The sequence below is a fragment of the Excalfactoria chinensis genome, chromosome 10, assembly GCF_039878825.1.
Source record: "Excalfactoria chinensis isolate bCotChi1 chromosome 10, bCotChi1.hap2, whole genome shotgun sequence".
Taxonomy (NCBI): Eukaryota; Metazoa; Chordata; class Aves; order Galliformes; family Phasianidae; genus Excalfactoria; species Excalfactoria chinensis.
This window is the reverse complement of record NC_092834.1, coordinates 15620026-15634142: the sequence shown is the minus strand read 5'-3', so window position 1 is coordinate 15634142 and position 14117 is coordinate 15620026. Positions and strand designations below refer to the sequence as shown.

The 14117-nt window shown below is 47.2% G+C and overlaps 1 protein-coding gene across 4 annotated transcripts in view; it reads right to left on the bottom strand.

The window, feature by feature from the left end:
- USP3 (ubiquitin specific peptidase 3) overlaps window positions 1–14117 on the bottom strand; it is a 70550-nt gene that overhangs the window by 33737 nt on the left and 22696 nt on the right. The window contains exon 1 of one of the 4 annotated variants that reach the window (XM_072345455.1): window positions 920–1313. The exons of 2 other annotated variants lie outside the window; for them this stretch is intronic. In XM_072345455.1, the coding sequence (XP_072201556.1) occupies window positions 920–1010 (91 nt within the window). In that variant the 5' untranslated portion in view covers window positions 1011–1313. Of the gene's footprint in view, window positions 1–43; window positions 356–919; window positions 1314–14117 lie in introns of those variants that run through there. One more of the 4 variants, XM_072345456.1, reaches the window with a different exon arrangement.

Sequence of the window (14117 nt, the reverse complement as noted above, 5' to 3'; positions counted from 1 at the left end):
CAAGAACTAAACCCCACTGCGGCCGGGACAGACAAAAACGTACTAAAATTCACAGCCAGCACCGCGGGCTGTCAGCGCAGCCGTCCGCCCAAAGGCTGCATTTCAAACACTGGGACGCGGAAACTTGGCAGGCAAAGCCGTCCAACAACAGCACCGCGCGACCACCGCCCTCCGGGTACGGGACGCCAGGGGACGGTTTGTGCGTTATGGAAGCGGCGAACAAAGGCGTCCCGCCCGGCCCGCACCGAGCCCTCGTTCGGCCGCTCCTCGGCTGACGGCGGGGCCCACGCGGCAACAGCTCGCACTCCGCTTTCCCTGCGCCCTGTAAAGCGCTTCCAAACGCATCTGCTCGAAACAATACAAAGTGATCTCGGGGAAACCGAAGCCGCCCCAGCAGCGCGCACCGCGCCGGGCCGAGGCGCGCAGCTCCCGGGGCGAACAAAAGGGCCGCGGTCCCGCATTCCTCCGCGCCCGGGGGGAGGAGGGGGAGGCCGCGGGACGAACGGGGTTGCGGGCACTCCGCGCACACAAAGTCCGCCGAGGGCCGGGGCCGCGCTCCGCCCCGCACAAAGCCGGGCCCGGTCCGGGAGCGCAGCCTCCGAGCGCTCGCCCCCCGCCCGCCGGGACACGCGGCAGCCGCTCGGCCGCGTGGAAAGGGATCTCCCCCGGTCCCCCCCCCCCCCCCCGGCCCGCCGCCTCCTTCCCACCTCCCGCGGGGAGGGCCGTGAGCGGCGCCTCCCGCCGAGGGGTCCCGCGGTTTGGCGGGGGGGGGGGGGTGGGAGGGGGGGGCGCGGGGCGGCGGCCGCGGGGAACAAAGGAGCGGCGGTGCCCGGGAGAGGATCTCGGCCGCCGCCCCCCGCCGCGCTCGGGCCGGGCCGCCTCGGGCCGGGAGCGGCGTTAGGCCGCGCGGAGCACTCACCGCTGCAGCACCAAGACGAGGGCGAGCCCTGCGGGAACTTGGCCGAGTCGGGCGCGATGCAGACGCTGGAGCCGAGGTGCGGGCACTCCATGGCGGCGGGGCGCGGCGGGCGGCTCCTCGCGGCTCTACGACGGCGGCGGCGCCCCGCGCACAACAGCCATCTTAGGGCCGGGCCCGAGATCCGCTCGCCGGGCTTTACAGACAGCCGCCTCCCGTCCGCCGCTCCCTCCGACCTGCCCGCCCCCCGCCGGGCTTTCCGAGCAGCCGCCCCCCGGCACGCTGCGCGGCGCTGACGCGGTGGCTGGGGCCGGCCGGGCCGCTCCGCCCCGCGCCTTGACGTGCGGGACAGCTGCGTTGCTGCGCACCGACACACGGCGTTCCGTGTCCGATGGAACACTGAGCCAGCACCGCAGCGCCTCAGGAAGAAGGGATCTTTTAATCCCTTAATTTTTAATTACTTAATTACCGCGAATCGAGCGCCGTAATATCACACCGTTCCTCTTGCCCCAACAAATGTGAAATACATAGGATCGGTCTCACTTACAACCCCGATGCATTATGACTTTTGCTGCACGTACTGATTTATCAGGTTGGCTACAATATCTTACGTATTTTATACTCGTGGGGCTTTGCCACCAGCAGGAAACACCACCGTCTGTAACAGTCTCTGCCAACGAACATCTCCCTGCTCGTAGTTCAGAACACGAGCCTCGTAGGATCTTTCAGGCGAGACAAAGGTGAAAACGCACGTGGCAGCGAAGCGAATGAGCACAGGGGAGCGTGAAGATACCCTGAAGAATGCCAAGAGTTACGTTGGCCACTACTGCCTTCCCCGAGACTTCCTCTTTGCATTCCGGAAGGCTGCAAACTTGGCACAGAAAGCAAACAAAACGTGGCTTTGGTTTAAGAGGTTTTGACTCTGACCTTCACGACCGTTCAGAAACAAGAACGTCCTTTCTCCCCTGCTGTGGAATTGTTAAGATCCCCAGAACAAAAGAACAAAAGGAGCCTGGAGTTGCAGGAAGGTCGGGAAGGGCCACAGAGCCGGCTCAGAGCGGCGCTTCCTGCAGCGGCAGACACCTCCAAGACTTCCCTAAATAAAAAGGTGTCAGCTCACCAACACAGCCCCTTCCTCTGACACTCTTAGCAGCCGTAGCAGTAGGGGCTGTGACAATTTGCTCCTCTGCATGGTAGCAGCAGAGTTAATTCTTCCTTTAACTTTCTGGCTGACGGTGTGATCTCGCCCAAATATTTGCCTGTTTCTTGATTTTCATTGCCACATTTGTTCCAAATGTCGTAGCCCACGTTCATCCCGTGCAGGGGGAAAACTGGAACAGAAGCCGCAGGTGTTATTTTCCTTTTCAGTTTGTTCCTTCAGTAAGATTCAGTGAGGAAAAAGAAAACACATTTAATTTGGAACTGGAGTCCCATCTCTTTCTCCCATCCTTCCTCAGTCCAGTTTAGATGATAGCTGAGATAACTCTTGCAGACACACTTATAATGGCTGCAAATCATTGCACAACAGGGACCTGTGAGTCACCATTTTACATTAGAAATTTCCATTTAATATAGTATGTCATCAGCTCTACTGCAAGAGAGAGATTCCATACAGTATCCTCCTGTGAGATATATGCAATCATCCACCTGTGCTATAGGCTCCATCTAAGTCTAGAGTTGGGCCCTCAAATGGTATCCTGCATACACACCTCCAATTTACTGTGGGTAGTTTTGCCTCTTTGCTTCTTTAGTTCTGCTGTATTTCTCAAGGACAAAACCTTTGGTCTTAAATATTTGAAACCTGTGTATGTACTACAGTATGAACTGAAGATGCAATAGCAGAAGCTTGCATGTGATCTTGGCTTCCTTCACAATCACTGGGTGGACATCATTCAGAGGACCAAGTGAAGCAGTTGTTGCCTTGAATGACTTCCTTGTTTGCTGTAGGAATTGGAGTGAGTGGCTGGAATGGAGCAGGAAGAACACCGGAGTGGAATGAATTAAATACATAAAGATAGAAATAATATCCTCTCCCACAGCATACTGCTGCTTTTCTAAGTGGTGAACTCAGCACACGAGGACAGAGATTGGTGCATGCACCAAACACTCCCAATTTAAAAGGTTATTAGCCGACCTTCTATTCAGAGCACAGAAAGCAATAAACATTCTGAGGACACCAAGTATCTATTCAGACATAGCTAAGTCATGCAAGATTGCACTTCTGTCTCTGTGTATCACATCCAAAGAGCAGACCCCTGTGTTCCCAGAGGTGTACAGGTGCAACATTCGGGTACAATGGTGATAGCAATGTGTACAGTACAGAAACCTGCAAGGAAATGAATTATTGACGCTGTGGATGCAGCTCTGAGGCAGACAGCTGGCCTGAAAAAATCAATAGAAACCATCAGGATTGGGCTAAGTAATAACACTTAATAAAACCCTTACTAGAGGCTGGCCTAGCAGCTCGGGGAGATACATCTCATCTGTGCAGTGGGCAGCAGCTTAGCTGCTTGCATCTCTAAGCTGCAGCACCACGAACACCTTTCTGGCCGCAGGCCACATCGTTAGCAAATCTATTTCCATTTCCTGCACGTGTTCTGAAAACAAAGGTCACACACTTTTCCAGCACAGCACAAGTTACTCCCTCTACTCACTCAGTAAGGATTTCTCCCCTCAAGACGAGGTACCCACCGACGGCAGAACGCCAAGGCCACGCAAAGCCCCGAGCGAGAGCCCGGAGCGGAATCAACTCGAGGCGGCATTGAGCGCGCCGGCCGCCAGAGGGCGCCGTAGCACAGCACCGCAGCACAGCACCGCAGCACGCCGCACAGAGATGGAGGGATCGGGCCTAAGAAACCGCGTTCAGGCGTTGTGAAATTCTGCTCCAGCTGGAGCTTGAAACTAAGATGGTAATTTGCGGTGGGAGGGAGATAGCCGGCTTGTTCTGAAATCAGAAGCCACAGAGATCTCCTGTCATCACAGAATCAACCCGATCTACTTGCTATAGTAAAATGGGAATGTGCCAATGGCTCTTCAGTGCTGCAACCAAGGAGCATCCGTGAACTGCAGACACAGGGAGATCTGAACTTTGGAGAAATGCAGCTGAGTTATAGAGCAGATCTGGAGTCAAAACTATCACAGCCTTCACAGACTATCATATTAGACTTCCTTTTCTGGGATTCTGACATGTTTCATGCTAAATAAGCTCAAGAGCCAAGTATATTTTGAATTATTTAAATTCGTGGCATTTTGCAGGATTGGGAAGTTAGTTTGGAGCTGGATACAAATCACATTCGAGAAAACTGTCTGAAGAACTTTTATATAATTTCAAATCTGCAGTGTCTATTATTTCTTTCACGCAGAGCCCTGTACAATTAGATTCAATATAGTTCAGGCAGTTATTTAATAGCTCCTATGCTATGTTACTTCACTTCTACCTGCCAGAATCTAGAATGTACCAAGCCTGATTTCTATAGTGACTGTGTGGTCAAGGATTCACACTACACCACGAAATAGAAGGTTTCCTGGCACTTCCTCAGGAAGTGCTTAGTAACCCATTCATGCTCACATCATGCAGCCATCCTGGATTCACTATGACTGTACCATGTTCGTGTGCACTTCTGTGCCTGAAAGAAACTAAGGTGACACATAACTGCAGTAAAACCTTTCATTACTATGATTTCCTTTTGTTAAAAGTCTGCTTTCAGAGCAGTGTCCAGAATAGATGTTCCAGGCAATAGATGAGTAAGCTTGGGATGCCCTGCTGCTTCTTGTAGTCCCTTGTTTCCCCACCTCAACTCCCACAAAGATAGTTAAGCAGTATCTGCATAACTACATTTTGATATCTTGACAGGCACGTCTATCCCTAACAACATGAATCCATATTCTTTTAAACAAATGCCCATGTTTCACATACGCAAGCAACATAAAACAGGCCAAAAGTAGGTGTCTTGTCTTTCACCACTGCATGTTAGCACAGTTTTGTAAAGCAGCAAAGAGCTGGACAAAAAAGTGATGCAGGGATCTCATCATAGCGATCCTTGTAGTAAATTGTTACTTTTTCAGTAAAAAATCATTTTTTATATTCCATCATTTCCTAAAAATTACTGAAGTCTCAGCAATTCAAGACTTCGCTGCTGTACTGTCTCTATCCACAGCATGGTACTTGAGGTGGGTAAAGGCCTGCATTTGGAGCAGAATGCCAGGCCTGTGTTTAAGACCATAATGAGATTTTACTTTTGTAAACATGACTGAGTACCCAAGCCCAAGAAGTGTTTGAATGTGTGTGGCATGTAGTGTAGTTTGTAAAATAAGTCTTCAGTTCAGGACAACCAGTTCTCCTTTGTCAGACTTCATGCCACTTCAAGCCAGCCCAAGGGAGAACGGCTGGTTCCACATCTTCAGGTACTTAAAGACCAGAGCTTTGAAGTACAGTATAATTAAGACACGCTTGCCAAATGGGTAAACATAGCAGCTGTAGTAAATCAAAAGGCTGATGTAAATAACCATCAGCATTTAGGTTGTCTTAAGCATGGCAGGTAATCATCAATTTTGTGCACAGATTGAGAGCTGAAGCTTTACATCACTGTTAATCAGTACTTCTGCACAAAGGAAAATCATAGAATCATAGAATTACTCAGGTTGGAAAAGACCTTGAAGATCATCAAGTCCAACCGCAGCCTAACCAGTAGCCTATCTCTTAAAAAACAACCACAAAACAATACCACAACAACAAACCTCTGCTAAATCATATCCCTGAGTACCACATCCAAGCGGCTCTTAAACACATCCAGGGATGGCGATTCAACCACCTCCTTGGGGAGCCCATTCCAGTACCTAACCACCCTTTCTGTAAAGAAGTTCTTTCTAATATCCAACCTAAACTTGCCCTGGCGCAACTTGAGGCCATTTCCCCTCGTCCTGTTACAAGTCAGTAGTGAGAATAGACCTGCCCCACTCTCACTGTAAGAACCTTTCAGGTACTGGAAGACAGCAATAAGGTCTCCCCTCAGCCTCCTCTTCCTCAGACTAAACAGCCCCAGCTTCCTTAGTCTCTCCTCATAGGGCTGATTCTCCAAGCCCTTAACAAGCCTCGTTGCCCTTCTCTGGACCTGCTCCAGTACCTCCATGTCCTTCTTGTGCTGAGGTGCCCAAAACTGGACACAGTACTCGAGGTGAGGCCTCACCAATGCTGAGTACAGGGGCAGGATGACTTCCTTAGTCCTGCTCACCACACCATTCCTGATACAAGCCAGGATGCCATTGGCCTTCTTGGCCACCTGGGCACACTGCTGGCTCATATTCAGCCGACTGTCCATCAGCACACCAAGGTCAAGCTTGGTGTGCAAGAGGAAAAGCTTCTCATTATGTTGTTCCCTAAGGTAACAGGGGTCAACAAACCCAGCTTCTCATTACAGCTTCTCATCTGCACAGGCTGCACTCCTAGGATATTCTTTATCCTAGAATAAAAGGCTGGGATGGAATCATGAAGCTATGAAGGCAGAAAAGGAAGAAAAAAGACCCACACCAGCAACTTCAGTTGCTGTGCTGCTGATCAGACTCCAAACTGACTCCAAATCCATCTGATGTACCATCATCTGGAAAGACTTGAGCAGATGATGTGGAAAAGCTCCTCATGCATTGCCTGTCTGTCATTCTCATTCCCAGCAGCACCTCTGTAAGTAAATAGCATGCAGCAGTCATAACAGTGGCTATCCAGGAACGCTCACAGCTTGCAGCACTGGGTTATGCTAATTCTCCCACAGCATATAAGGTACTATTGCTATGATAATGTGTTTGCTGCTACGCATGAAATAGTGTGTTGCAGCTTTGGACACAAGATTGCTGTAGCAGACAATCCAGTGGGAGGACCCCAACAGCCCCATGAGGGAGGTGCATGAAAAATCCACTTGTGGGGTGGCTTCAACCCAGCAGCTGCACCACTGATGTGTGGCCTTCCCCAAGGGACTAAGGACCCAAAGATGTGGATTCCTCACATTGCTGGACGATAGTTTAAATGGTTAATGATTTTGGAACACATGATTAAAATAAAAGCAGAGTAAACTTCACTTAAAATACAGCCACACCACAGCAAAGAACTGGCCCTCGCTCTGTTCTCCCACCACCCCTCATGCCCTGGCCTCTGCAGCCATTACTAAGAGGTTTGCACTTCTGGGAAACTGCAACACTGGCTTCTTTGACATCACCCTGTCTTTTAAAGCCCACATATGACTAGCAAAGTGTTTACCAGCAAGAAAACCAAGAAAGCTTTTTAAGTCTCCAAAGCTAATAAAATACTGCTTGGAGCTTTGAGTTTCTGCACCAGTAGAGACGATTCCACAAGCCCAATGGGAGGAGATAGCTATTTTAATCATCCTGCAGTTGCTTAAGGATAGGTTCCCTTCTTGATTTAGAATGCTTTCAACTCAGAACACGAAGCCATAAATACGTTGGAGCTGAGGCTGAAGAAGAGTTAATGTTCATCTTTCTTGTTTTATTTTAAAATACACCCTTAGATCTCTCGATGTGTAGCAGGCATCAGTGAGTCACTCGAGACAGTTTAAAGATATTTTGGAAAAAGCTGCAAAGTAATTTTGGGGGGTTGTTATTCTTTCTTTTTTCTTTTTTTTCCAGTCACAAGCAGACTTGGCACAGTTACTTGTTTTTGTTTGTTACAGGACAACTAGAGAGCTGCATAGACCTTACTGGGCATATCACAGCCCTCCGCCATGCAGACACACCAGGAGAAATGGAAGGACCTGTGGTCTGACTCCACCAGCCATCTTGTGATGGTCAGTCTAGGGAAGTGGTGACCTTAGCAGTCATCCTCTGTGCAGCAGCACATCAGCTGCATGTTTAGAACAAAGAGCACAATTATACCAGTGGAAGGAGGAAACAGCAGCAAGGCCATATTTCCAACCCCCTTCCAGTTCATCCTGCCTTATGAATCTGACTGGTGCATCATGCAAAGCATCTACAGAGGATTACTGAGATATTGAGACAGAAATAAAGCAAAGAGAAGTCAAGTCATTCAGTCAGAAACTGAAATCCAGCACAGAGACTCCTGTACTCTGGTCCAGCTACCTCCCTTCTTCCACTCTGCTGGCAGAGCAACCATGCAAGGCCAGAGCCGATCCTGTACATCCAAATGCCTCTGTTTTCCCTATAGTGGGACATTTATCTGGCTACTCCTTCAGTGTCTCACATTCAGTTTGACCTTGAGCCAACACCACAACCATGTCTGGTGAATGGAATAAACAGAGCACAAGCACTGCTGTTGAGGCCAACACCAACAATCTGCTGTTATAAGGGGTATTTCTGGCAGAATCCCGGAGCGAGGAGAATGCCATGTTCCATCTTTAGCAGAACGCCTCACTTTGCTGTATTCTGCTGCTTGCCTTGTTTGCGTGAGTCTTTTTTTAACCAGAACCCTGGGCTTCCAATGTGTGCAGACAGGACAAATATAGTGCTGCTCAAGCACATACCTATTATTTAGCTGTTATATAAAGCCCACCGGAGAGTGCCACTAATTCACATTTTTGTTCTGCTGGAAACTTCTGCTAGAAATTTGTTCTGATCTGTTGCCACCTTGCGGGGATCATTTCTTATTCCCCCCACACAAGCAAATCCTCAGCATGTTTTTAAATGAGTACAGAGAACCACTGTAAGTCACAACAGTGACCACAGAGAGGAGTTGCCTTTGAGATTCTGTTATTATTTCCCACAACTTCACTAGTAACCTTTCCTAATGTAGGATATACCATTTGAGCTTTTCAGGTGGAGGCAGAGGTCCCCATCCTGACAGGTGACAAGGAACTTTGTCAGAGCCTATTTTAGACACCAATTTGTGTTGCACATCATTCATAAAGTCACACTTCTCCGTTCCCCCATTCAGCGACTTAGGTCCTCACAGCTCCACTCGAGTGATGGGGAAAAATATGAGTCCTTGTATATGGAGAGGCTGATAAATCAAAGACCGTCATGAAAAACAGGGAGTGATCTTCCTCTAGAGGATCAATGCCGCTACTAGGACAAATTGAACAGATGAAGACAGTTAACATTTACTGCATCGTCTCCATCAGCCTTACAAACACATTTTTTAAGCTTCTGAACAAAATCACAAAGAAGTATTCTCAATGCTACGTCTAATCATTACTGCTTAGTCAGCACCACAATACAGCATCTCAGATACAGTGTTTTGCCCCTACTACCTAAACACTGGCATTGCAGATGCCTCTGCTTTACACGGGGCTCTGCAAATTCACATATCTTCACTTATTGGTCTGAAAAGGAGAGGAAAGATACAGTGGGGTGAGCTCCCTTCTGTCCCTAGCCATGAGGTAAAGATGAGCTTTTTTTTCCAGAAGGTAAACTAAATGGTAACGCCCAGCCTCTCACTCAGCATTTTCATCTCATTTTCTGGAAATTCTGCCACTTGGTATCTCACTACAGCATTCTGGAGAGGGAGAAAGTGAGAGCATGGAGAATGCATGGCTGCTGCAGGAAATGGGAAGAAGGAAGGTAGGCGAATGGCACCCCAGTCCTTTAGTTGCTGTGATTCAATAACTGGCATTGTAATGACTAGCACAAGCTCATTAAAGGAATTTCTCCCTGAATTACTGGCTGAGAAGCAGGGAAGGCTGCCGTGCATCTCACTGATTCTATGGGCATGTCTTCAAAACCCAGGATTTTCACCAGGGTGGCTGCTCTGTCAGGGATGGCTGCAGTTGGTTTAAGCTGACTAAAGAAAAGGACCATGGAAAGAGATCTGGGGGTTCTGGTTGACAGTGTGCTCTGGTGACCAGAAGGGACAGCTGTACCCTGGGGTGCATCAGCCACAGCACTGCCAGAAAGTATGGTCTGAAACTTTTTGGGTAGTCCTGTGTGGAGTCAGGAGTTGGACTCAGTGATCCTTGCAGGTCCCTTCCAGCTCAGGACATACTGTGATTCTATGATTAATTATAAGACATCTCTTGTAGACACTCAACAGGTCTTCTTCTCAGGAACTGAATTTAGGCCTTGAAATTAACTGGCAGTATATTTGGACCTTTGACTCACATACATGCCAAGATTAGACAGATTTCTAACTGGTTATAGCTATGGCACTGTAAATACAACATTCAGTCTGTTTCTTTTAAGGGTGCTGCTCTAACTATTCTAAGCATCACAGTTTAGTCTACTGTTTAAATACAAATTGCATATTCCCAACAGCTGGCATCTGAGACCAAGCTATTTAACAGTGAAGTTTTACTGTAATAGGTTGAATTCAACCCAACAATTCAAGGCCAGCATGCAGTGAAACTCTGCCACTTGAGGGAGAGCAGTTTACTAAAGGTGAGACCCAAATCTGGGCAGTAAAGAACTCTGCTGTGGCTCACCAGAAGGTTAAATTTCTATGGCCTCTCCTCTCTACTGAACTGCTCTTTTGTGCCAGGTAGGAGCTTTCAGACTGGTCTTCTGTCTGAACTTCAAATTGCTGCCAAAAGAGCCCTACTCTGTCTTGATAGATCCTGTTCAACCAATTGCTATATATAACACAGTGTGTTTCCACAGTGGATACCACAAGGAACACGCGCAGCATTTGCTGTGCTGAAGTGGAAGACTATCAAAGACTGAAAAATAAGCAGACATGACAAGTAGTAAATTGCTCCTGTGACAGCTGCAGCTGCATCTGAAGAGAAACGTATGTAACACAGAGTAAAGAATCACATGCAATGCAGTAAAATGTGGCTTCCTATTAAACCTGGAACTTACCTTCTCAGTTGTGCAAACACCAGGATGCCACTGGATGTCCAAGAAAAACCCTGGGATAGAGAGTTAAAATAAATTTTCTGTGACATCTTTTCTCTCAGCATGAGCCAGCAGTGTGCCCAGGTAGCCAAAAAGGCCAATGGCATCCTGGCTTGTATCAGGAATGGTGCAACCAGCAGGTCATGGAGGTGGCTGTTCCTCGGTGCTCAGCATTGGTGATGCTGCCCCTCACCAGTGTTCAGTGTTTGCCCCTGCTGTGTTCAGTTTTGGGTCCCAAGAAAGACATCGAGGACCTGAAGAGTGTTGAGAGAAGGGCAGCAAAGTAGGTGAAGGGTCTGGAACACAATTTATGAGGTGCAGCTGAAGGACCTGGGATTGTTTGGTTTGGAGAAGAGGAAGCTCAGGGGGGACCATATAGCTGTCTACAACTCCCTAAAAGGAGGCTGTGGCAAGGTGGGGATCAGCCTCTTCTGGGTAGCAGTGATGGGGTGAGAGAGAACAGCCTCAAGTTGTGCCAGGGCAGGTTCAGGTTGGATATTAGGAAGAATTTCTTCTCAGAAAGAGTGGTGAAGTATTGGAATAGGCTACATAGGCAGGTGGTGGAGTCACCATTCCTGGAGGTGCTTAAGGCTAGACACGGTACTTAGCGACATGGTTTAGTGGGGATGGTTGGACTAGATGATCTTAGAGGCCTTGTCCAACCTTAATGGTCCTATGATCTAGCTTTTGTTGCAGTGAAAGACAATAGTGATAGTCTTGTTCTGAGCACTGAAAACAGCTTGTGAGAATGGAAATCACACCATAAGCAATTTGTGATAAGTACAGCATCATATAAACCACCAGTAGGTGCTACTCCAGGCCATAAGCTGAAGAAGTGACTAGCCTACATTTGTATGTATTACACCAACGCAGCTATATAAGGCTTGATCCAGTAATACCTTCCTCTCAGCCTTTATTCCTGGTCTGCAACTTTTTTTACACCAGAACAACCCCTCTTTGGCCAGTTTCACTCTGCCCTTAGTACAGCCCTAAGACACTGTAGCCCAGTGAATCATACCAAATCCCCACTTTGGGTCTGTATATCTATTCCATCTGGTCTCTGAGCAGAGGAATGTAAAAGGCTAACCCTGTTGTTAGCCTGTAATTCATTCTTTTCATACAGCATAAAGAAAGAATACTCAGATGAAAAAATGGATGGTACAAATGAGCCACTGAAAAGTGCAAGGCTGCATGCAGTGACAAGAAACTAAGTATGTTTTAAATAACTTCTAATTCCTTGTGCAGTAAATTCAAGAAGTAAATTGAAATAAGATTTAATACTTTTCAGTAGGCTTCACTTTATGAAATATGCCCTTTGAAACACAAAGTCATCAACTGCTACTGAGATAGACAGTCTCAGTAATTCAACATTATTTATCCACGAGTTTGTGTCTGCATGCCTCATCAAAGTCACCATTATGTTTAGTTAACATAATGAAAACTGAGCGGTTAACACCCAGGAAAGATGTCAGACTGTCTTGGAAACCAGAATAAAGAGAGCTCAACCTAGTAGGCAGCGCTTGTGATTGTGCTGTCTGAACACTTCTGGAGTGGGAAGGATCATTCTGAGAGGTGTCTGGAAGAAAACCTGACAACAAAAGGGAGATGAACCTTGCAGCAATTTTAGGAGTTCATCAGAGCAGTGTATCTCATACATGGACTTGTGATATTTTTCTTTATTTGGCTTTTGGTTTATTCTACTATCCCCCCCTTCCCATCACTCCCTGTTTCTTTTCTGCCATGCCCTTCTGACTATGTTGTCAGCTTTCCTATAGCAGGTCCTGGACCTTTACTGTCAGCTGCATCAAAGAGGAAAATTAAGTAAGGGAATCATGAACAAACATTCTGGTTTGCAGGAATATCCTCTGAGACTGTTCAAGTGTTTGCACAAGTCAGTCCTGCAGTGCATCAGAGCCCCAAGAAAGAGCCCAGTGCCTGCTTAGCTTTTTTTCCTTCTGAATGAGGTGACCAAAGATACCATTCAATGCTGGTTGCACTGCTGATGTAAACTCCTGCCCATTCAGAACTGTGCAAAAACCACCCTGTATTCTGCGGAGGCAGGCTGGTCATCAGAGCAGTAACAGGTTGATTGCTCATGTCCACATTCACATTAAATCTAGCAGCTTAGTGGGGAACGATTTCATCAATAACTGTGTCAGTCTATGCCCTAATTCAATCTAGGAGGTTAAGTTTAGTGAAATGAATAAATCAGAATACCAGTTAGAGCAGAAAAAAGGCTGGGGAAAATTGATTTGAATCTGTACAAGCAGCCATGGAGTAGCACTCAACGTTCTCATAGATTAAATCGTGGAGTGCTGCTCTGCCCAGTTTGACAGTTCCCAGCACATTTAGCAAATACTTCAGTACACACAAAAACCCTTGAATTTGACTTCACAGGGTTAGTCTGCCATAGCAGATATTTATCCCATAAGTATATTTTGGGGAGAGCAAATGGAAAACAAGTAATACACAGGGAATTTCAGAGAGGTTCAACATATTTTAGAGGGTTTTGCAGGCTAGTGGTTTGTCACTGGAGGACAAATGCAGGACTCAAGATGAATTCCTAAGCCTTCCACTAAAATTCCTTTTTGCTCCCACTGGAATGCTTCTGGGCTTCATTTTTAAGTACAAGTGATGCTGAACTGCACGTATATCCGAATCTACAACTTCTCATGAGCCCCACCAATCCATGACAGCCCTGTCCTGTCTCCACCTTGGGTCAGTGCTGAGATGAAAGCCAACTGCCAGCGACCTAACATTTCATAAAGACAGAATCAAACTGTAAGCCCTGTCTGGTTGCTGGAGAAAACAGTATCAGCCATTTCAGAGAAGCGTTGGTGTTGTTTTTTTGGGGGACCTCTGGGGGGAGGGTTGTATTTTGCAAGCAAAGCACTTCCTATCCAACCAGCTCTGCCCAGAATTCCTCCTGAGGATGTAAAGCCAAATGACAGCAGCAGCTGGGCCAGGAAAGGTGTGAAATGGAAAGAAAAAACTACTTCAACACAGTGAACCTTTCAAGAACATGAGCAGAAAAGAGAAAGGAAGAGATAGTTTGACGGCATATTTTGGCAGATAGATAGCTCAGTTCAGACCCTCCTATGCAAAAGATCATTTTATAGAGGAGGGCATCTTCAACTGTTACTGATATCAGTCTTAGCTGCTCATCCATTATGTTGAGGATTGTGACAAAATAATTTCTTCTACAAAAACCACGGCAGACTCCTCGTGCCCCTCTATACAAACATGGCAGACAGCATGCATTCCTCTCTCTTGGGCAATGGCAATTAATTAAAAAGACATGTTAAAAACATTTTCACTATGGCTCACACCCTCTCTCTCTACATTATATCTGGCTGAACTAAATCAAGCAGGATCAGATATTACAATTAAGTTTTACAAAATATGAAATATG